General features: G+C 40.2%; 2 protein-coding genes across 2 annotated transcripts in view; one reads left to right on the top strand and one right to left on the bottom strand.

Moving 5' to 3' along the window:
• The window catches only part of EHBP1 (EH domain binding protein 1), a 471,942-nt gene that overhangs the window by 22,085 nt on the left and 426,188 nt on the right, over positions 1-23,669 (top strand). Inside the window, exon 2 of the mRNA XM_081100594.1 lies at positions 14,075-14,136. The gene's annotated coding sequence lies outside the window, so the exon portion shown is untranslated. The remainder of the gene's footprint in view (positions 1-14,074; positions 14,137-23,669) is intronic.
• Positions 12,638-21,607, bottom strand: TMEM17 (transmembrane protein 17). The gene is made up of 4 exons (XM_081100597.1): positions 20,262-21,607; positions 16,077-16,180; positions 15,802-15,915; positions 12,638-14,300 (listed from the first exon to the last, which is right to left on the bottom strand). Exons 1-4 carry the CDS (start codon positions 20,359-20,361, stop codon positions 14,022-14,024), a joined length of 597 nt encoding a protein of 198 aa, XP_080956723.1. The 5' UTR covers positions 20,362-21,607; the 3' UTR covers positions 12,638-14,021.

Below are 23,669 nucleotides of genomic sequence, written 5' to 3'. Positions count from 1 at the left end.
AAGAAGGGAGAGCAAGATAGAAACATCAATGATGAGAATCATTGATTGGCTGCTCCTGCATGCCCCACACTGGGGATCAAGCCTGCAATCCTGGGCATGTGCCCTGGCTGGGAATTGAACATGTGACCTTCTGGTTCATAGGTCCACACTCAGTCACTGAGCCACATCACCAGGCTAACCTTCCTCCTTTTTTTTTTTTTAAATATATTTTTATTGATTTTTTACAGAGAGGAAGGGAGAGGGGTAGAGAGTCAGAAACATCGATGAGAGAGAAACATCAATCAGCTGCCTCCTGCACACCCCCCACTGGGGATATGCCCGCAACCAAGGTACATGCCCTTGACCGGAATCGAACCTCGGACCCTTGAGTCCGCAGGCTAACGCTCTATGCACTGAACCAAACCGGTTAGGGCACTAACCTTCCTCTTTTAAAATCAGCTGACTAGTAACCTTAATTCCATCTGCAAACTTAACTCCCCGTTGCCTTATAATCCAACACATTCACAGTTTGCAGGGATTGAGATGTGGATATCTTTGAGGAACCATTGTTAATAATGAACACTCACCTTTCTCCAAGCCTTTTTACAGAACTCATTTGACCCTAAAAATGCCTGTGAGATAGGTGTTGGTGGTGATGGTGGGGGGGAATGAATGTTTTTAATAGATGAGGAAGCTGAAGGAAGAGTCAGAAAACCAAAGTAAACAAAACTTGCACAGATCTTACCGAGTTTACTTTGAAATAGGGGCTAGAACATGATTAAGATACAGGTCACAGTATTCAGTTCATTTCCAGGCCATACTCGAGATGACAATGCATATTAAAGGGAAAGGGAATGGAGAAAGCATGGCCTTCTGTGGCCAGCCGTCAGAACTGAATCACAGTTTGTGCTCACAGGAATTTGGTCTGGTGATGATGTTTTCTCTTCCCGGGCCTAAGATTCTCTGTTTTTAAAGCCACCCAGGTAGCTTTGAAAGTGAACAAGATGATAGTTTTAACACGGATGGCTACTGTCTAGAGGTCCGACCCTAATGCAAAGCTATTTGTATTTATTAAAGTGAATGCCACAGAAAGATGCTGAGTGGAGGATAAAAACCATGGCCCCAGTACTGACCTTTTGGAATTTTCTGTGAGGTAATAGATTATTTGTAACAAGCAATCAACATATAAACAAACTTTTATTGATAACTAATGAGCTTTTTGAAAAAGAATTGGAAAACCCGTGATATTTATTTAGGGCAGCGGTTCTCAACCTGTGGGTCTCGACCCCTTTGGCGGTCGAACGACCCTTTCACAGGGGTCACCTAAGACCATCCTGCATATCAGATATTTACATTACGATTCATAACAGTAGCAACATTACAGTTATGAAGTAGCAACGAAAATAATTTTATGGTTGGGTCACAACATGAGGAACTGTATTTAAAGGGCCAGAAGGTTGAGAACCACTGATTTAGGGCAATCCTAAAAGCAACTAGCCAGGTGGAACTCTGACTGCTGGCCCATGATTGCCATCCGAATATATCGAACCCAATTATGCAGTTCTAGAAACTAAATTCCCTTTGCAGTTTCACTAGGAAGCTCAGGAATTGAATCCTGAATCTAGGGAAATCAAGGAAGAAAGAAATAGTCCCCAACCAATTAAGAGGCTGGGTTTAAAAGTTTACCCGGAGCTCCTGCTGGCTGGCACTCCCTCTCTGATTTATTTATTTATTTATTTATTTCTGTTTTTGTTTTTGGAGTGGAATGAAACACTTCCCCAAACTTAGTACAATTTCTCTGCTCAGAGACCAGATTTAAAAATAACAAAACACACACACACATCATACACACACCCTATTGGGGTGTTTGGCTATCTTTTAGTCAATAATACAGGTACTTATACTGTTAAGTCAGTTATTAAACTTGAAAACAATGTGCCTTTTACAAATGGACACCTTTACCAGGTGACTGAGGTTGGCAGGTACATCACAGATGCTCCCTGAGGCTTGAAAATAGTAAATATACCCAGCAGTGGCCCTGTCATCTCAGAAAGTAATGATGGTGAAACACTCCTAGGGCGGGTTTGCCCCAAGGGCAAGTGGTGACTTTGAATCATCTAGCTCCAAAGCTTGGCTGTATCCAATAGTTCAAGTGAAAAGGGAAGGAATGTTTTGGTTGGAGAGTCCCAACACTGTTTCCAGCATATTTTCCATTTGCCTGACTTTGCTCTTGGCCCTGAGTGGGGTAGAAGGTGGAGTTTTTTCTACTGGAATCATGAAAATCTCTTTACTGGCATGTGTGCATTCAGATCTGCTCTGGATGTTGCTCATGTATTTACTGCAGCTGCATTTGCTGTGAGCAAACTGTTTTTGTCTTTAGTGAGTATCACATTGACTGGTGACTGCCTCTACCCTGCAATCGGAGTGGGCATTTTCGTGAGGGGCTTGATTATTCTTTTATTTTTGTTGTGTTTTTTTTCACTCCTCATTCCATGTGTTGATTTGGGCTTGTTTGCAAAAGGAGGAAATATTTGGCTCATTCCATTTCACACAGTAAAATCCGCAGCTTACTGGGGGCTGTTTTTGTAACCTAGAAGACAAGTTTTCAAAAGCAATTTGGCAAGCTGTAGGTGTTATCAAGATTTTGTGTGATATGGAGTCACACAACACCAGCCCAAGTGCACGTGTGCCTCACCCTTAACCCTGTTTTTAAAAGAAGTTTAAAAATCAAAGCAAAACAACACAAAAAACCTCCATCAAAATGTTATGAGGCAACATTTGAGTTTCACAGTCTTCAAATCAATGAAATCCAGAAACAATGAGATCTTTTTGTTTCTGTAGGAGCTAATATTGATTTCAAAATATATTTATTCTGATATTAAAAAACATTATAAATGCTGAGGTGTAATCACTGAGGAAGATCTGGCTACTTCTCATATTTTAAAGATTATAATTTAGAAACACTGAGTTTTAGACTCAGAGGATTCAAGAAGTTATGAGTTTGTAGAAAATGTTTCTTATTTTTAAGTTTAATAACCAGGCCCTTTACTAAGAGAGACAGAAAAGTATGTGGGTACCTTAACTGGCACAGACCGCCAATGATTCAAGGTGCCTCTCTTTGAATCCTTTTCTGACCACTTCATATGAATGATTATTTTTCTCCTTTGTCAGCATCTCTCAAGAGCTGAGGTTGGCCCCAAAGAGTTGAACCTAGAGCTCTGTTTGTACTTTATTTAGTTTGCATTTGCAGGAATTTTGCTTTATTCTAAGGAAGGAGATAGAAAAAGAGAGTGTGTATGTCAGGCTGCTTTAAAAGCCCCACTGTTTCCTGGCTCCAACATGGCTCATGGGGGGGGGAGGGGGGGGGAGAGAGAGAGAGAGAGAGAGAGAGAGAGAGAGAGAGAGAGAGAGAGAGAGAAACATCAATGTGAAGAGATGTATGGATTGGTTGCCTCCTGCACATACCCCAACTGGGGTCAGGGATCGAACCTGCAGTCCAGGTATGTGCCCTTGACCAGAATCAAACCGGAGACCCTTCAATCTATCCACTGAGTCAAACTGGCCAGGGTTTGAGCATTATCTTACTCATCCTAGAACCCCTTGTCTACCAAACAATAGAACTTCATTCTCTAGAACTGAATGGTGTGGTAAAGCTTTAATCAGACACACCTCAATTTGAATTTCAGTTCTGCCAATTACAGGCTATGTGATCTTGGTAAACTTATTAGACCTCTCTGACACTCAATTTTTCTCATTTGTAAAATGGAAAATGGTGTTATTATAATTAGAGGCCCGGTGCATGAATTCGTGCATGGGTGAGGTCCTGAGGCGGGTGGGAGGGGGGCTGGGATTCAATTGGCTCTCTGGGTGGGCGGTGGGATGCCCTTGCTGGCCCAGGATCTAGCTCCATCCCGCTGACATTCGCTGGTTGTCGAGAGCCACCTGGCGGCTGCTTTTATATTGTTTCTTCCTTGCGGAGTGTCTAGAGAGGGGAAGTGGCCATGGTGTCCGAGGCCAACTTCCAGGAGGCCGGCAGTGCTGTCGGGATTGTGCCGGCAGCACTGGTCCATCAGTGCCTGGCTTGTTCTCCAGAGATTGGACCTGCAGGACTACTTAGGGAGTGAGTGACTGCTGTTGGGCTGGTGGGCTGCCGGGACAGGTTGGTCAGCTGAGCGGAGCTCCTGCTGTGGAAGCGCACTGACCACCGGGGGGGGGGGGGGGGCAGCTTCTGTGTTGAGTGTCTTCCCCCTGGTGGTCAGTGCATGTCATAGCGACTGGTTGTTCCAGTCGTTCTTGTCATTCAGTCACTTAGGTTTTTATATATGTACTAGAGGCCCAGTGCACAAAATTTGTGCACGGAGCGGGAGGTCCCCTCAGCCCATCCTGCACCCTTTCCAATCTGGGACCCCTTGGGGGATGTCCGACTGCCCATTTAGGCCCAATCCTAAACCAGCAGTCGGACATCCCTCTCACAATCCTGGACCACTGGCTTCTAATTGCTCACCTGCCTGCCTGGTCACCCCTAACTGCCCCCCTTCCCCACCAACCTGATCACCCCTCACTGCCTCTGTATGCTGGCCTGGTTGCCCCTAACTGCCCCCTCCCTGCTGGCCTGGTCACCCCCAACTGCCCCCCCTGCCGGCCCGGTCGCCCCACGCAGCCTGCTGTTCAGTTATTTGGTTGTCCCTCACTAACCCCCCTGCTGGTCAGGTCATAGGCAGCCATCTTGTGAGGGCATGAGGGTTAATTTACATATTACCTCTTTATTATATAGGATATATATATATATATATATATGTATATGTATATATATATACATACACACACACACATATATATATATATAATTACATTAATATACTATAATAACAATACAATTATTATAATTCCTTGGAGGAGTAAATAAGATAGCACAATGAAAAGTACCTGGCTTTGCCATAACGTAACCGGTTTGGCTCAGTGGATAGAGCGTCGGCCTGCGGACTCAAGGGTCCCAGGTTCAGTTCGGGTCAAGGGCATGTACCTTGGTTGCGGGCACATCCCCAGTGGGGAATGTGCAGGAGGCAGCTGATCGATGTCTCTCTCTCTCTCATTGATGTTTCTAACTCTCTATCCCTCTCCCTTCCTCCCTGTAAAAAATTAATAAAATATATTTTAAAAAAAGAAAAGTACCTGGCTTTTCATAAGGACCTATCTCAAAAATGGCAATCCTTTAAATTCGTCTACCCAAGGGTTTCCCCACTAAAAAATTTAATCAAATATACATCCCTTTATCTGCTGGAAAAGCCAAGGACCAAACTGTTAGACCCACATAGAACAACACCAAAGTAATGAGCTGAGACAATTTACCTAAGACGCTTCCCTACAGCAGCAATGACTTCTAAAGACCTTTACAACCGCAAGGTCATCACTGCTTAAAAGAAAAGGGGAGGGAGGGGAGAACTTGGATGTAACCCATCCTAGTGGAAATGTCCCTAATGGATGTCTATTAGCTTGTTATAAACATCCTTGTAATAGTATCCAATTTCCTTCTATCGAATTTTGCTTTACAAGCAACCTCTGCAGTTATAACTTGATCTCCCAAATGGAAGGGCAAGCCTATACCTGTGCCCAGTGCGCAGGGTTCTCAGACCACATACAGCTCCTGTTGTACACAGACGTACTAAAGCCTCTTATCAGTTTAGATGGGAGTTATCAAAATACCTGCCTCATTAAGCCCGAAAGTCAAGTTTTTGGGCCCCAAAGGAACAAAGTTAGTTTAAAGACTTAGAAGGAATTACCTGGCCCAGAAATTTCAGAATATAAAATTATAATAAGAATATTTACCACTTATAAATGTTTATTTTGTTGTGCTTATCTCATTTAATTCCTAAACCAGCAGTCGGACATCCCCTGAGGGGTCCCAGATTGGAGAGGTGCAGGCTGGGCTGAAGGACACCCCCCTCCAGTGCATGAATTTCATGCACCTGGCCTCTAATCTTTTATATAAAAGACTGATATTCTGACACCAGTCTTTCCAGCTCATCTCAAGCCCTTCTCTACACACCTTATATTTTATCACATCAAACTACTTTTGGTTTTGTTCAGGCCTTATATTTTCAAATGTCTATACCTTTGCCCATGCTGTCCCAGCTGTCTGAAAGACTATCCTACCCCCTAGACAGGATCCCTCATCATCTTCATATTTTACATAGCTCTGTTGCAATATTTTCATAAGACATATGCTCGACCTTGGCTAGAAGGGCAGGGACTCAATTCTATTTATCTTTTTGTCCTGGAGTATCAAAACATAGTGGATGGGCTATTGTTGGAGCTAACTAAATCAAGTTTATTTTGCAGAACAAAATCATAGCATACTAAAAATATAAAGCATGAACAACATATCCTTTGCTGCTTTGCTTTTAAATGACTGATCAATCAACAGTTAACACTTTCCCGCCTTCCTTAGTAAAGGTTTATTGACTATAGGGAGTTCTAGTTTTTAGAACAGAAAAAAAATGGACTCTTACTAGTGCTCATGTTTTTTAGGAAAGCTATTGAAGAAAAGTTCTAAACTTCCACTGTCTCTAGTGATCATTTTAGTATTTCTAGGTACTAATGAACAAGTGTGTATAAAATAAATATTAAATATGTACATCAAACTTTTAAATTTTGGAATTTGAACTTGAATTTAAATATCAAACATTTTTCTCTTTTGAGCTACAATACTGAATAGTGTGTCCAATCTGTTTTTGATTGGAATATAAATAACTCAATCAGAAACTAAAAACCTTTAAAAATATTTTTCTTGATTTCAGAGAAAGGAAGGGGAAGGGAGAGAAAAACATTAATGATGAGAGAGAATCATTGACTGGTTGCCTCCTCCACACCCCCAGGCATGTGCCCTGACCAGGAATCAAACCATGGGTCAATGCTCAACCACTGAGCCACACTGGCCAGGCAAGAACTGAAAACCTTTAAAGATGAATTCATAATACTACTTTCCTATCAGCCAAATATAGTGCTATTAGAATTCTGAAAAATTAAAAGATAAGACCATTTTGGTTGATTATTGTGGGTTTTTTTTAAAGTCTACATTTTTAATGTAGCCAAGTACAAAACACCTAGGTCTGTGGACCGATGAAGGACAACTAGCTGTGATATATACATTGTGATCGTCATGCATCTTGATAAGGTAATAAGCGCTTTCTAGATAAGAGTGTTGCTGTGCAACATGCTTAGGTTGAGCATGTAGCTAAGATGCATCTCAAGTGTCTGGTTTTTCATAGAATGAATATATATGTATATTTCATCCTTTCTCTGGTATCTTGTTCTTAAGAGCTCTATACTTTCTTGACGTTGGTTAAAATGATTACACATCAATGCCTGGACTCATTTTAAGAAAGAGGTAAATCTATGTGAGCACCAAGATAAATTTAAATGTGTTTAAACATATTTTTCCATGGGCTGAATGTTTTTAAATGCTTAAACACGGTGGGGTGGTGGGGTGGTGGGGTGCTGTGGTACTGGTGGTGGTAGTGGTGTAGATTTTTAGAATGATTCTCATAATTAAATGTTTTGTTTTGTTTTCTTCTTGACTTAGACTCCCCAAATTGTCTTTTAAACCTAGAATATATATATATATGGATATATGGATATATATATGGATATATATATATCCATAACAAGTTAGTGTTAATTACACTTATAAAACACAGCATTTAAGTCTTCTGATAAGCCTTTTTTAGAACTAAAATCTAACATTTTATATTGTAACAAATTTATGGGGTATTCGGCTGCCTCATTGTTTTCTGCTTCCATGCCTATTTTGCTATGCAGAAGCTTTATGTCAGTTTACTTTCTGAGCCATTAAAGACCAAACCAAATTATTCCTTCAGCACATTTTAAACAATCCCTTAAAGACTTCTTTTTCTTGGCTATGTTTCCAATCTTGGCTTATCACTATAATATTTCATGCTCCATGCTTCTGAAAAAATTCAATATTCAAGAACAAAGTAATCCAGAGCTTTACTTCATTTCAGTCTTTTTATGTCCTAGGGCTGTCCCAACTCAACGACCCAGTTTTTATTGTGTCACATCTCTCTGTTGCTGTGACCAGCCTGCCTAATCCTTTTCCCTCCCTTATCAGTTTTCCCTTAATTCAAAAATCTTTTTTTTAAATTCTTTGCACTTCTCCTTTAGCAGCTTTTAGCCCCCCCCCCCCCCCCTTCGGAGACTCAGTGTTCCTGTGGTAGCTACGCAGAAACAAAGATGAATGGGTAACTGAGGTCCATAAGTCTGTCCTTATCAAACTTTGTGTTATACCATCTTTAGAATTGTAGGTGGTGAGTGGCAGAAAGTGGATGTTACAATTTGGCACTATGCCTCAAGGGTCCTTACAAATGTCCATAGCCTATGATCTAGCAATTTTGCTAGCTTATTCATGAAAAAGAATCATCTAAGATATGTAAAAAGCCTTATGTGTAAGATATTCATTATAATGTTATGTATAAAAAGCAAAAGAAGAAACAACACAAATGCCCAACAATAGGAGAGAAGTTAAATTACTGCCTGTCTACTTGGTGGAATATTGTGCAATCATTCAAGATGATGGTTGTGTGACTATGTAGAAAGATGGATAAATATTTATAATGTTCTTAGAAAAACAGGATACAAAATTGTAAGTGCCAATGATCACAACTATGTTTTTAAAAAAGCATTTATAGCCCGGCCGATGGTTGAGCATCAACCTATGAGCCAGGAGGTCAGGGTTTGATTCCCTGTCAGGGCACTTGCCCAGGTTGCGGGTGCGATCCCCAGTGTGTGGTGTGGCGTGCAGCCGATCAATGATTCTCTCTCATCATTGATGTTTCTCTCTATCCCTCTTCCTTCCTCTCTGAAATCAATAAAAATATATTTTTTTAACAAGCATTTATAAAGCAAAAACTGCAAGGAAACATGGCATTTGCTAATAGTTGTTCTTTTAAGGTGGTGGAATTATAGATTTCTGTTCTTTACTCTCAAAATCTTGATTCAATTTCTTTTAAAATTTAAGTTTTTAAAAACTATCATCTTAACTGATGTAAATTAAGAATAATTTAGGTAGGTTGTGTTAAATAAAATGTATAAAAGACTGTTTTAGACAGAGTCCTATGTAAGTCTAATAACCTAACAATTCGAGGGAGTGTTCCATAAGACAATCAGTATGTCATTTTGTTTACCATTGTGTGTAATCCCCAAAAGAGTGAGTTGGGAAAAAACGTTTGCTACCTATTTTAAAAAATGTAAAATAAAAAAAATTTTTTTGAAACTTTAATATGTCCTACTTAAATTTATTTTACTGCCACTGACTTTATCTAGGCCAGCGTGTTCTGTTCGAAGTTACTGCATCAAGTTCTTCCTCTAGTCCAACACTTTAAATCCGTTTTCCACACTGTCCTCAGAGAGAGATCTTTCTGAAATCTAAATCTGTTTGTGACATTTCACTGTTTAAACTAGTCAGGGATTCAGAATATTAAAATCTTTAGCATAGCTTACTAGCTCCTCCTAAGCTTCTCTCCCTTATTTTGTGCCCTTTCTTCTCATGCACCTTCCCACCAGGCTTTACCCAACTACATGTAATACCTGAAACAGTACTCGGTCACTATTGTTTCTGTCTCTTAATACTGAAATTAACACTTAATAGCCACTCATTCTCCAAATCTCAAGTGGTACTTTGTTTAGGAAGGCTTCCCAGATTCCTCATCTTTCATAAGTCTCCTCTCTGTAATTCTACAGTGCCCCCATCACACTGTGCTATCAATGATTTGCTTATCCGCCTTTTCCACCAGGCATTAAACTTTGATTATTGTGTGGACAGGCAAGTTCCAGTGTGTATGGGTTTATTTAATTACATTTATTGGGATGACATTGGTTAATAAGATCATATAGGTTTCCAGTGTACTATTTCTATGACACATGATCTGTATATTGCATTGTGTGCCCACCACCCAAAGTCATATCATCTTCCATCATCACATATTTGGCCTCCTTTACTTTTTACTATCTCTCCACCCCCTTCCCTCTGGTAACTACCATACTGTTGTCTGTGTCTACGAGTTACATTTTTATATCCATGTAAGAGTGAAATCATATGGTTCTTAGCTTTTTCTGACTTATTTCATTTAGTATATTTTCAAGGGCCATCCATGTTGTCCCAAATGGCAGAATTCATCTTTTCTTAGTGCTGAGTAGTATTCCATATGTATCACATCTTCTTGATCCAATCCTTTATCAAAGGACACTGTTCTCTCCATGTCTTGGCCACTGTGAATAATGCTGCAATGAACATATGTGTTTAACTGTACCCTCATCTTCCATGACTCCTCCCTGTGCTCTGACAATGAGAGGAATAGTGTATACTAACTGACGAAGACACAGGGCCTAATCCTGAACACTTAAGAGCTAGGAACAAAGAGGGGAGATATGCTGGGAGCCATGGTACTTCTCAGGTAGAAACTCATTCAATGCATCTCTCTGATGAAGGCAGACTTTTCTATTTTGTCTTAAGATTGTCTTACAAATATCTTACCTTCCACATGGGAGCATATCTTATTTGTCTGTACCCTCCACTATTCCTTGCACATATTAGACATTCAAACATGTTAAAATCCAATTTTAAAAATCATTCTGATTTACAGAAATTTACATCTACTTTGTGATGAGAAAGACTCTGGAAGAAAAACGTGAAACACACAATATTCGTGAAGCTCAACATCCTAACTAGAAATGTTCAGAACAGTGTTATGAAGCCCTGGAGAGAAAGATGTAATAGAATTAAGGATAAACAAACTTATTCAAATAAAATAATGGACTCCCTAAATTCCAAATGTGCTGGCATGTAAATATCTTCTCAACCTCAATTTTCATATGCTTACATAGGTATGTTCCAATAGCAAATATTGGTTAAGCCTAACACAAAATCATGGTTTTACCGTTTGGATGAAAAACAAATGACTTTGTCATGTTCTCAGTTGAATTTCTTAATATCTTTTACCCCACCCTTATTATGTCAGTATTTTAAGCAATATTGTTATTATAGCAAAAACATTTTTGGAGAATTTTAATAAGCCAAATTTATTTTTCCAAAATTTTTAGAGTCTTTGAAACTTTTTGACTCCAGTATTTTAGCTATTAATCTCTTAATCCTAAATTAAAGTTTAAATGTGTCAGAGTCTCCACGATTTAAAACAAAACTTTGGAAACAATTGTTAAAAAGTCTTTTTTGATCATCCCCTTAGTTTATCTGTTAATTTAGTGTTCTTATTTTACTTTTTTCTTATAGATTCACCCATCTATTCCTGTCTGAAAACAAATCCAGAGAAATTAAGTTCTAAAAAACTTTCCACACAGAATTCTATTTTGAATTTCAAGTTACTGGAGTACACCTAGTGACTACTTTGGTATGAGGAAAAGGTTAATCAACCAGTGCATGTGGAGGACTGTGTGTGTGTGTGTGTGTGTGTGTGTGTGTCTTTGAATTGTGCAATAAAAAAACACAGAAATAAAATTAGCATAAATAGTTTGGTCGGGTGTACTTAAGAGTGGGAAGTGAAAACATTTTCAAAAAGTAAGCAACATAAGAATAAATAATGCAAAGCATGGAAAACCTAAGATGAGTATGAATTACAGAGAAGGGAAATTGGGGAAAAAATAAGCTTTAACGTAGCTATAACTATTTCTCAGTATAAAGCCACATTTTTTTTTTATAGTAAAGAAGAAGGTATTATATTTGTCCTTCCTTACCTGAAGTTTTGCTTTCTGCAGTTTCAATTATCCGTGGTCAGCCATAGACTGAAAATACTAAATGAAAAATTCCAGAAATACGTCCATGAGTTTTAACTTGTGCCCTGCTCTGAACAGCATGACGAAACCTCATGCTGTCCTCCTCTGTCTTTTCTGGGATGTGAATCATACCTCTGTCCAGCGTCTCCACACGGTAGACACTACCCGCTCATTAGTCAGTTATCAGATCAACTAATATTGTGGCATTTTGTTCAAGTATCCCTTATTTTACTTAATAATGGCCCCAGAGTGCAAGAGTAGTGATGTTGACAATTAAGCTATGACAGAGAAGCATGAGTGTTTTCAAGTGAAAAGGAGAGCACAGTACATTTTGAGAGGCCACATTTGCATAACTTTTATTACAGTATATTGTTGTAATTGTTCTATTTTATTATCAGTTATTGCTAATCTCTTACTATGCCTAATTTATAAACTTTATCATATACATATGATAAAGGGGATAAGGGGAGACTTCTGTATATCCATTAAGACAATCCTATACTCAGTTAAAAATAATGTTCAGATACACCCAAACAATTTTGCTCTTACCTGAATTTCCTTAAATATGTTTTTCCTATTAGCAAGGGAACATGCTTATTAAGATCATGAGTTTAGTCCCTTTGGTCACCTTAGCTCTCGCTATGGACTAATAGGCACCCTGGTTTTCAAATCGGCCCTCATATGAATTTATTGGGTATGAAGCAGTTCTTCAGTGAATAATGATTTAGTAGATGAGATCACAAGGATTAATGTACTTAGTATAGTGCCTACTACATAGAAGCTCTCTACTATCTATTTTTTCTCCTTCCATCCTTTGCAACTCTGTATAAAAAAAAACCACGCCCAAAAGAACTGTACAAGACAAGCATGATTTATTATATTTTATAATTTGTTAAAGACATTTAGAACACCACCACCACCACCATAAATACTGAACATAGTTTTATGAAAGTTACAATTTTATTATAAAAATATTTCCTAAATACCATGATAATCCACTTGTTTTCTTCTTAACCTCATGATAGCAGCTGAAATCAGGTTATAATTTAACCCTAGCAGACATGAAAATGTGTCTTGGTTTACAAATATAGTCTAACACGCCAGAATATTGATAAGGATTTCCACATGCTCCAGATGAACTGCCAAGATATGGATAGCTGAGGCATCTCAGAGGGAAGGGGATGGGTGGGAGGAGATTAACCAAAGACTTTATATGCATATATACATTACCTATGTACACAGATAATAGGGTGGTGAAGGCCAGGGGTGGGGCGGGAGCTGGGTGTAGGGAGGCAATGGGGGATAAAAAGGGGGACATCTGTAATACTCTCAATAAAGATAAAAAAAAACAAGTTTAAAAGAAATATACACATTTCTAACTAGAAATGTTAAAGATACTAACTAGAAATATTACAGTAAAGCTGAAGTCTACACACCTGAGGAAGCCAACAACAACAAAAAAAATTAAGATATTTGGCATCAGGTGGACATCATCTAGGATTTAGGGTTGACTTACTGCTTTCATACTGTAGCGTCTGTTACTGCCCCAACCTTGTGAGAGGGTTAACTTGAAACACAGGCAGACAGGGCAGGGGTCCAGGGGAAACAAAGGCCGGTGGGACACAGGCAGGGGCCGACTTGGCAGTTTGAGCAGCCTAACCACAGGAACCAACCAAGCAGAAATAATAAAATGTTTCTGGACTCAAAGCGGGAGGCCTGGGAAAACAAGGGTGGCCTGCAGTCACAAGGTGTACGAACCCATAGAAACAGAAAAAATTCAGCACAGGAACAGAGAAAGAACACAGAAAGGGGGAAAGTTCAGGCCCATTGCTGGGCACAAACTACTGAGGGAATCAATCAGGTGACGACACAGGTAGACGTAGAGCAGGCTTGTAGCAAATATATACCCCTGGACTACAAGGCTTTAACGGGCAGCCCACTAATGGTTCCCCCTCCCCTTGCGGGGAGTATGAATCTGCTTGTAATAAATGTTCCACACTTTTGCTAATCTTCTGGCCCACAGAGCTCATTCTTGGGCGTCGAAAAGACACGACCCCGGGAAAACACCTTGGCTCACACCTCAGCTCACTGTTCCCGGTTATCACTTGGACTTTCCGAGCTTGAAGAGTATACAATTCCAAACACTCACTCTGTCCTTTTTCTCATGCTACATCTCTGATGTTTTCCTAACTCGTAGTCTTCTAGAACGAGCTTTCAGATTTTCACTACACAGCACGGGGTCAAATCTCTTCTAAACAGGATCTCATTGTTCTCATGCCTCCTCTATTCGCAGAGAGCCGGTCAAAGTCTTGGAGGTGGAAACGAGTTGCCAACTGATTTACCATTTTCCTCAAGGTAAGAAATGCTGAAACAACTTGGAAAGTAAGGAACATAGTGAAGACAATGTGTATCGCTTTTTCCAAGGGCAGACTTGTTAGGCCTTCATTAAAGAGCAAGAACAGAATTAAAGGCAACTGCAATAGGAGGCTCAAAAGCCAAAAGCCAGCTAGTTCAGGAACCTGAAATGACACACATTGAAAGTAATCAGATCAGTGAAGTATACTCTTTGGTTTATACAGGTAAACAAAATTTAGCATATACTTAGCACTACTGTGAACCTATCCTCAGAGAACTTATAGTCTAGATTAGAAGAGAAAACTAATTTATGTGACAACCCTAAAATACTACACCTTAATGAATAATTAAATGTGTCACTTAGAAATATAGACTAAATGCTACAAGAAGATAAGAGAATGATCAGAGTAGGTGAAAGAATTCAGGATGTAGGCTTTTAAAGCTGGGTAGAAGGAGGAAGAGGCAAGAAGGTAATTAAAGATGTGGGATTAGCATGACTGAGAATCAATATGTCAGCCTGGAATAGATGTTTAGTTTAGGAAATAGCAAGAAACACAGTGAGATTGGCTGGGTGGGACCTAATTATGAAGGGCCTTTTAGAAAACCTTAGGAATCTTTAGGCATTATCCTCAAGCTCTGGTAACTACCTGTAAATGCTTACTTGGGTAGCTTGATGATTCAGAAAACATGTGCCCAGCATAGGAAATGAGTTTATAATTTCTCCTCATTTTCTTTTTAATCCTCACCTGAGGATATGTTTTTATTGATTTTTAGAGGGAGAATAAGCGAGAGAGAAAGAGAGAGAGAGAGAGAGAGAGAGAGAGAGAGAGAGAAAGAAACATTGATGTGAGTGAGAAACATCAATCGGTTTCCAACCAGGGATTAAACCCGCAACCTAGGTATGTGTCCTCACCAGGAATTGAACCCACAGCTTTTTGGTGCACGGGATGACACTCTAACCAACTGAGCTACTCTGACCAGGGCCCCCACTTTCTTATTCAGGATCCAAATGAACATGTTTAATTGACTGAGTATTTTCAAGACTGGTGAGAAGAGGGAAAATGATCAATTCTTAAGTGCTTACTAAGTTCAGGTACTTTATAAAATTACTAGAGGCCCAGTGCATGAATTTGTGCACAGGTGGGGTCCGGCCGGCCCGTCAACCTCCTGTGTGCATCCCTTCCCCCAGCTGGCCTGGCCCAATTGCCCCGATCGTGGGCCAGCCCCTGATTGGGGCAGGCGGGGAGGGGGGGGGAAGGCGCTGATCAGGGACGGGGTCAGCTGGGGGAAGGGGTCACAGGGGGTTGGCAGGCCGGCCCCGCCCCCTGGTCAAACTCCCGGTCTAGGGGACAATTTGCATATTAGCCTTTTATTATATAAGGAATTCATTTAATTCCAACCAACTTGTGAAGTAAATATTTTCCCCATTTTATTTATTTATTTATTTATTTATTTATTTATTATTTATTTTCCCCATTTTACATATGAAGAAACCAAGGCTAATAAGATTAAGTAAACAGACCACAGTGACAAAGGAAGTAACCTTGGAACCAGGCCTTAACTATAGGCCTTCGTTCCTTCCACCACAGCGCACTGCCCTTTCCTTGCTATGGAAACCTCATTGCATTTACGTGTAGCACTGAAAGTAAGGAAAGGAGAGCCTACCTTTTCCTGGAGGTTACCCATGTAGCCCAGATACAGCCTGATAGCTTCAATTAAGGTTATGAGGATGATAACAGTGACCACAATGAATTTGTAGTAATCAGGCAAAATTGGATACTAAAGAAAACAAAAATAAACATGTTTGTAACATCTCACATATAATAAAAATGACCTGAGATAGAAATAAAATATTAAGAACTTGGATTTTATTGGCAATGTAACAATGCCAAAGGATGAGCAGAAGAGACCTTAGCAGAAGTATTAAAGTTTAGACTTACTTTCATTTGAAGCATCATAATGCTGCTCACCCACCAAAGTGGGAAAAAGTAAGCATTAAAATAAAGTGACATCTGCAATGCTAAACTGGAAACCACTTCATTATCTACAATAAAAACAGGGAGAAAAGGGACAAACTCTTATTCCTGGTCTATGCCCTATAAATCCTTTACTTCCTTAGAATAACTATCATATTGGCTCAACAAAACTACAAATGTTAAGCATCTTTATAATCATTGCCAGTACAAGGAAATATTCACCATCATATTATTTAGTTCATATATTGGTTACTTGGGGGTTTGTTTCAATTTTTTCAATTACTTTAACATTTTTCCATTACAGTCTGCTTTTTGCACACTATTGGTATAGACTAAATGTAGACTATCAATATAAATCCTACTGAGACACAATAATTATCATTACCAACTTTGTAGAGTTCTATGTAAAGAGCTCATAAAATAAACACATAAAATACATAAAACTACTCTCTCACAAATATCATACAAAAAAGCATCTCCCGAAATTATAACTAGACACACCCCTTTTCAGCATACCCTAATCCCACCCATTCATTAATACCCAATTAAATGCCACTTTTCCATAAATTGTTTTTCTTGATTATATTCCCCAACTCCAGTAGATATCTTGTTCCTTTGTAGGTATTTATCACTCTAACCTGTGTACAGGAGTGTTAGCAAACAACCATACTTCCCTCACGTAAGAGTCTGGTGTACTGAAGAGACTGTGAGCTTTGGAGTCCAAGTAAACCCCGAATTCCCCAAACTCCCCAGTAACTCTGGCTGCCAGACTTGAGATAAGTTATTTGACCTCTTTGACTGTCAATTTCTTCATCTGAAAAATGGTAACATTAAAGTTATCTCACAGATTGCTTGTGAGGATGAGAGAGACTATAAATTATTTCACTCGAGCACCAGGCCTGGCCCTTAGGAGGCACTCAATAAATGTATGTTCCCTTTCCTTTTCTTTCACTGATGTACAGCCTCAATGTAAACACAGACCACATTCTACCCACTTTTGAGATCCCCAGAGAACCTAGCATCTTACTTTAAACTGGTAAATATCAAATACACATAAGCAGAATGAATTATGAAAACATTGTCATAAGGACACTGTCAGTGTAGCTATTTGTAGTGCATGAGTTTCATTTATATAAGGCTGATTACATAATATTTTGCTTTTGTGTAAGGGAGAAGGGTCCTAAATTAGGAATTTTTTAAAAACTGAGCCCTACATTTGCATCCTAAATTTACTAACAGGAACAGACACATATTTAGAAATCAATTGCTCTAAATGTAAGAATTTACAAAGGCTCTAAAATAAATTTCTTAGAAACAGACTGTTTTTTCCCCCTCCACAATCCAGTATTTTATATCTGTCATTTAATAATTTTAAAATATAAGGAATAATCATGGTCTCACAGCAAGGTGTTCTTTAGCTCCAAGAATATACCTGATTATGATCTACTTTTTAAATATGTTTGTTTTTCTTAAATTGATTTTAGAGAGAGAGGAAGGGAGAGAGATACAGAAACATCAATTGGCTGCCTCCTCCATGCTCCCTACTGGGGATCTAGGGATGTACCCTGACCAGGAATCGAACTGGTGACTTCTTGGTTTATGGGTCGACCATTAACCACTGAGCAGCACCAGCTGGGTTGATCTACTTTTAAAAATCATTATTATGATGTACTTTGCTTGCACCTATTTATTAATTTACCACTGATAAAGGGATGAATTCTTAAAATCTGTTAAATCTAGGATTTTTTTTCATAATAATAATGCACCTCTTGGTCAGCTATGGACATGGTAATGATATACACTTGTAATTACAGTACAAATAAACCTACTCCAGATCCACAAAGAAAATGTGGAAAAATAGCCGAAACCGGTTTGGCTCAGTGGATAGAGCATCGGCCTGCGGACTGAAAGGTCCCAGGTTCGATTCCGGTCAAGGGCATGTACCTGGGTTGCGGGCACATCCCCAGTGGGAGGTGTGCAGGAGGCAGCTGATCGATGTTTCTCTCTCATCGATGTTTCTAACTCTCTATCTCTCTCCCTTCCTCTCTGTAAAAAATCAATAAAATATATTAAAAAAAAGAAAATGTGGAAAAATAATGATAAATTAGTTAGGCTGAAAATTTTAATATCTTTAGAGCAGTAGTCAAATTTTGCAAAGAAGTTTTTGTTAAAAATTTTTGTACAATAATATTTTAAGAGTTGTGCTATTTCTGTATTTCAGCAGATCAAACTTATAATCATGCAACTGAAAATCAAGTTAATATGTAAATGAATGTTGAAAGCACAGACATGAATTTACTAAATTTTGCAAAACTACAAGTTGAGTTCTGTAAATAGAATTTAAATTAAAACATATATAAATGAGGGGAAGGCAAACCACCAGCCAGCTGCCTGGTTTTGTATAGCAAGTGAGCTTTTTCACATTTTTAAATGGTTGGGGGGAAAAAATCAAAGAATAATATTTTTTGACACCGAAAATCTTATGAAATTCAAATTTTGGTATCCACAAATAAAGTTTTATTGGAACACTGCCATGTCCACCCAATTACCATTATCTATAGCTGTCACAGAGATTTACCACATACAAGTCTAAAATCTTTACTACCTAGCCCTTCACAGAAAGTGTCTGCTGACCCGATACCTTGCATCATCAGATTCTAGAGCCTGTTAAGCCTTAGCTTTGGAAATCAGGAAAGTAAAAACCTAATTTTTCACACTGTTTTCTGCTGTACATCCTAAATTAGGGGGGGACAGGCAAGTAATGAAGTTGAAAAATGCAACTATGGAAACTGACTTTACTTTTCTCTGACCCTTTCAAAAATTCCTAAACCAAGAAAGAGGAAAAGTTTTCTATTTCCTGCAGAGTTCAGGGATAAAAACATATGCTGTCTATCATCATGATTTAAGAAGGGGAAACTGGAGGAAATCGCGTTATTGTTGTCAGGTTGCATGAGGTAGCATCATGGCATTTTGTTAGCAGATTTGGTGAAAGAATCATATATAGGGGAGGGGAGGGGAGGGGGTAAGGCAGGGGAGGGGAGGAGAGAGGTGGGGAGGGGAGGGGAGGGGGGAGGGGAAGGCTGGGGAGGGGAGGGCAGGGGAGGGGGAGAGGGAGGGGAAGGCAGAGGAGGGGAGGGAAAGGCAGGGGAGAGCAGGGGAGGGGAGAGGAGGGGAGGGCAGGGGAGGGGAGAGGAAGGGAGGGCAGGGGAGGGGAGAGGAGGGGAAGGCAGGGGAGGGGAAGGGGAAGGCAGGGGAGGGCAGGGGAGGGGAGGGGATTGGAAGGCAGGGGAAGGAGAGGGGAGGGGAAGGCAGGGAAGGGGAGGGCAGGGGAAGGCAGGGGAGGGGGAGGGGAAGGCAGGGGAGGGGAGGGGAGGGGAGGGGAGGGGAGAGGAGGGGAAGGCAGGGGAGGGGGAGGGGAAGGCAGGGGAGGGGAGGGGAGGGGAGGGGAGAGGAGGGGAAGGCAGGGGAGGGGGAGGGGAAGGCAGGGGAGGGGAGGGGAAGGCAGGGGAGGGGAGAGGAGGGGAAGGCAGGGGAAGGGGAGGGGAAGGCAGGGGAGGGGAGGGCAGGGGAAGGCAGGGGAGGGGAGGGGAAGGGAAGGGAAGGCGATGCTAGCTAGTGTGGCCACTGTCACTCGGGAGTGGATAGCGGTTTAAAACGACTCATTAAAAAAACATCTTTCCATCTCTTCCGCCAGAAAACCTCCTTGTGGTGGAACGCACTTGTTCTGCTAGGAAAGTTGTAAAGGGAAATATATTTTACGGGGTGGGGGTGGGTGTGAGGAGTGGGAAGGGGCGATTCCCGCCATCCAGGCTGAAAAAGCCAGGGCCGCCTCCGCCGGGCGCAGGACCCGGCGTGTGCTGCGAAGGCGGCTTTCTTGCATTCATGTTTTTCTGTGAAGAAGGCCAGCTCCACCTCAGCTGCCCTGCTGGGAACTCGCGGGCCAGGCCTCTGCACGATCAGCCTGGCACCAGCGCCATCAGGGACCAGAGACGTCCCAGCCCAGCTCTCGCCCGGTCTCTCCTCCAAGGCGCTCCGCACTGCGGCACCCGCTGAAGGCGAAACCGCCATTTTGGGTCCTGGCAACATCCGCGCTCCAAACCCGCTGGTCCTCGGCGGCCACACGCCCGGCTTTGGGCCTTGGCCACTCACCCGGGCCTTCGCTGTACTCGGGCTCGGTTCGGTTGGAGTCCCTGAACATGGTCCGACTGAAGTTTCCCAGCCGCTGGCGGACCGGCTCTGGCAGCTCCATGGCCTGGTTTCTGCACCTCTTGGGGCTGGGCGTGCGGTTCCCAAGGCAACCGGGGGCGCTGGGGCTCAGGCGCGCAGCCGCACTACGCAGCCCGCAGGGCGCGAGTTGTGAGCTTGGGGCCTGGAAGGAAGGGAGGGTTTGGGGAAAAGCCGGTTCCTGCTGAGATCCTTGGCCGGATGCAATAGGGCAGATTCCTTCGTCCTGTTGTAAGCCCCAATATCTTAGAAACAAGTAGAAATAATAATAAATGACCTGGGTTTGGATTGTGATAGAAGGATCCCTCACGCCTTGTTAGGAGATGCAACCTTTCTGGAAGGAAGTAGAGAAGGAATGCAGAGCTTACAAAATGTTCATGACCCAGTAGCTCCTGTTCTAGGACTACCTATGTGTAATATATAATATTCTAATCATATATAATAGTAAGTGTTCCTAGAAAAGTGTATATATATTCACTATGTATGTGTAATGTATGTATATACACATACATTACACATACATACACATTTGATGGAATACATTGCTGCAGCTTGAAAAAACATGCTTGCAATGAATATTTGATAAGGATTAATTTCAAGTAAAAATAACAGAAGTAAAACTAAGTAGAAATGAGCCTAATTTAGCAAAATGTGTGTGTAAATATGTGGGGAGCAGAAGGGGAGGAGGTTGGGTAATTTAAATTTTTCAAAACATTCTTGTATGTTTCAGCTTCCTCTCAAATAAGATGTAATATTATTATTATTATTTTTTTAACCTAGTTAAGTCTAATATACTTTTCAATCTGTGTTTGGGAATCCATGTATGAGAAGGGCTGACAAGTTATATGGTGGCAGGTCAGTACCCCTAAACCCAGTGTTATTCAAGCATCTACTATACATGCAGAAAAGGGCAAAAACTGAATTTACAGGGTAAGCAGCACCCAGATCAAGAAATGAAACCCTATCTGCACACCCAGAAGCTCCCCCTTCCTGTCCCCTTAGTCACTAAACCCCCACTTCTGACCTTTCCTGACCTCTAACAGCAGTTTTTTTGCCTATTTTTATGCTTTACATAAAAGTAATCATACAGTAAGTGCTTTTAAAAAATCTAGCTCTATAGTAATCAAAATTATTTTTATGAAATTCCTTAATATAGTGTGTAGAGTCATCTTTCTTGCTGTGTGAGACCCTAACTCATTAAGTTTATCCATCCTACTGTTGATGAGCATCTGTGTATTTTCTAGTTTAGAACCATTATAAATAGTGCCACTTTTGGTAAAAGTATGCCTCTTTGTAAACATTTGCATGTACTTGTGTTTGAGTTTATTCCTAGGAGTGGAATTGCTGGCTTAAGAGATATGACCCAAAAGTTTTCCAAAGTGGTTGCGCCAATTTCTACTCCTTCCAGCGATGTATGAGCATTCCGTTGCTCCACATCCTTCACCAACACTTCCTATTTTCCATCCTCTCCATCCATTCTGATGCATGTGCGGTTAACAGTATTCTTACAATCAAAAGAAAAAAAACGCATCCTATATAATAAAAGAGACACGGAAACAAATAAGGGTAATACACCTTAGTAAAGAAACACACAGATAAAGAAGCAGTTTATTCTGGTTGGATATGTTAGGGCAAATCTGGCTAACTCTACTTCTCTTCAAGATGGAGCTCAGGCCTCAGTATCTCCAAAAAGGCTTCTGGGACCTCCCTTGAGATGGCTTAAGTGCCCTCTTCCATGTTTTTCAAAGCATCTTCCTCTGTGTTACTTTGATCACTGTCCTAGTCGCGCTGTGCTATACTTGTCTATTTGTGTCTCTGTTTCTCTTGCTAGTTCACAAGCTCTGTGAGGTCAGAGATGGGCTTTCATCTTTATATCCTTAACATTAGCACAGTGTGACCTAGAGTGGGAGCTGGATAACTATGAATGAATAAAGGTCTAAAGACCACTCCCATATCTTCCCATTTCTAGAATAGGGACTAGAAAGCCCTTATACAAGGTTCATGCTATAGAATGGGAATTGATATATTAAAACACAGTGAATTGTAGCAATACATTTTCTTAAAACTTAGCAACAAAATATCCATTTTTACCTATTAAATTAACCAAGATTTTTTTTATTATTTATAACCAAGATTTTTATAAAGGGCACAGTGAAGCAGGAAGCCTCCTGCTTTGCTGATTGAATTATAATTTGAACAATCTTATTGAGGAGAGCAATAGATAATATATACAAATTACCTAAAAAATTTTCCTACTTCCAATGCAGTAATCCAAATTTTAAGGCTCTATTTTTGGGAAATAATCATAAAAACAAATAAAGTTTTACACATCAAGATACTCCAACATTTTTGGTATTAGTTAAAAAAAAAAATGGTGGGGCAGCATTTCATTTGCTCGACCACAGGGCCTAATTAAGCAGATTATGATGTTCACGGTGAGGGTTTGGGCTGTAGAGGAAAGGATGCCCTTGGAAGTAGAGAGAGCAGGTTCAAACGCCCTAACATTCTCACTTTACCACCTAAGAGCCATGCAATTGATTTCAGACCTTTGTTTTGTAAAGTGAGAATGATGATAATTTACTGTTATGGTTGATGTGAAGATTATATCATTAAATAAGGCTTTCTGTCATTGATGTATCTACTACTAAAATAATGTTTATGAAGAAGAAACACCTATAGAGGGGTGAAATCATGCCAGCTTTTAGTTTTCTGAATTTAACTTTACCTGTGAAGCAATACTTCTATTGCTGTTCTAGTAAAGACAGAAGATGCAATTAACCATATTAACCAAATTTATCAAAAACTTGAATGAATTATTTTAAAGACATTTTTTCTTAGCATTGAAATAAAGAGGTGAAACACCTTGTTCAGGTTGAAATTATCTCATCAGAATCCTGTAGGAAAAAATGATCAGATTTATAGTTTTTCCTTTTATTATTCAAGTTTCCTATACAACACATGCCTGTCATAATTCAGAACAAATATTAAAAATAAATTGAGGAATAAACAATGATGGTGCAAAAATATATTAGAGTTTAGAGCAGTGGTTCTCAACCTTCCTAATGCTGCGACCCTTTAATACAGTTCCTCATGTTGTGGTGACCCCCAATTTCATTGTTACAAATTGAACATAATTAAATCATAGTGATTAATCACAAAAACAGTATGTAATTACATGTGTTTTCCGATGGTCTTAGGCGACCCCTGTGAAAGGGTCGTTCGACCCCCAAAGGGGTGGCAACCCACAGGTTGAGAACCACTGGTTTAGAGGGAGAAAAATTGTGGTTTGGAAACAATCCTGCCATTATTATTACTATTTAAGATTTTTAAAAA

Source organism: Myotis nattereri, assembly GCF_964212035.1.
Source record: "Myotis nattereri genome assembly, chromosome: 10".
Taxonomy (NCBI): domain Eukaryota; kingdom Metazoa; phylum Chordata; class Mammalia; order Chiroptera; family Vespertilionidae; genus Myotis; species Myotis nattereri.
This window is presented reverse-complemented; position numbering and strand designations above follow the sequence as displayed.

Coding starts and splice junctions, on each gene's coding strand:
- TMEM17 (XM_081100597.1), bottom strand. CDS start 20,361: ATGGAGCTGCCAGAGCCGGTCCGCCAGCGGCTGGGAAACTTCAGTCGG. Junction 16,181..20,261: donor CGAGTACAGCGAAGGCCCGG/GTGAGTGGCCAA, acceptor TTTTTATTGTAG/ATAATGAAGTGGTTTCCAGT. Junction 14,301..15,801: donor TGGGTAACCTCCAGGAAAAG/GTAGGCTCTCCT, acceptor GTGTCATTTCAG/GTTCCTGAACTAGCTGGCTT.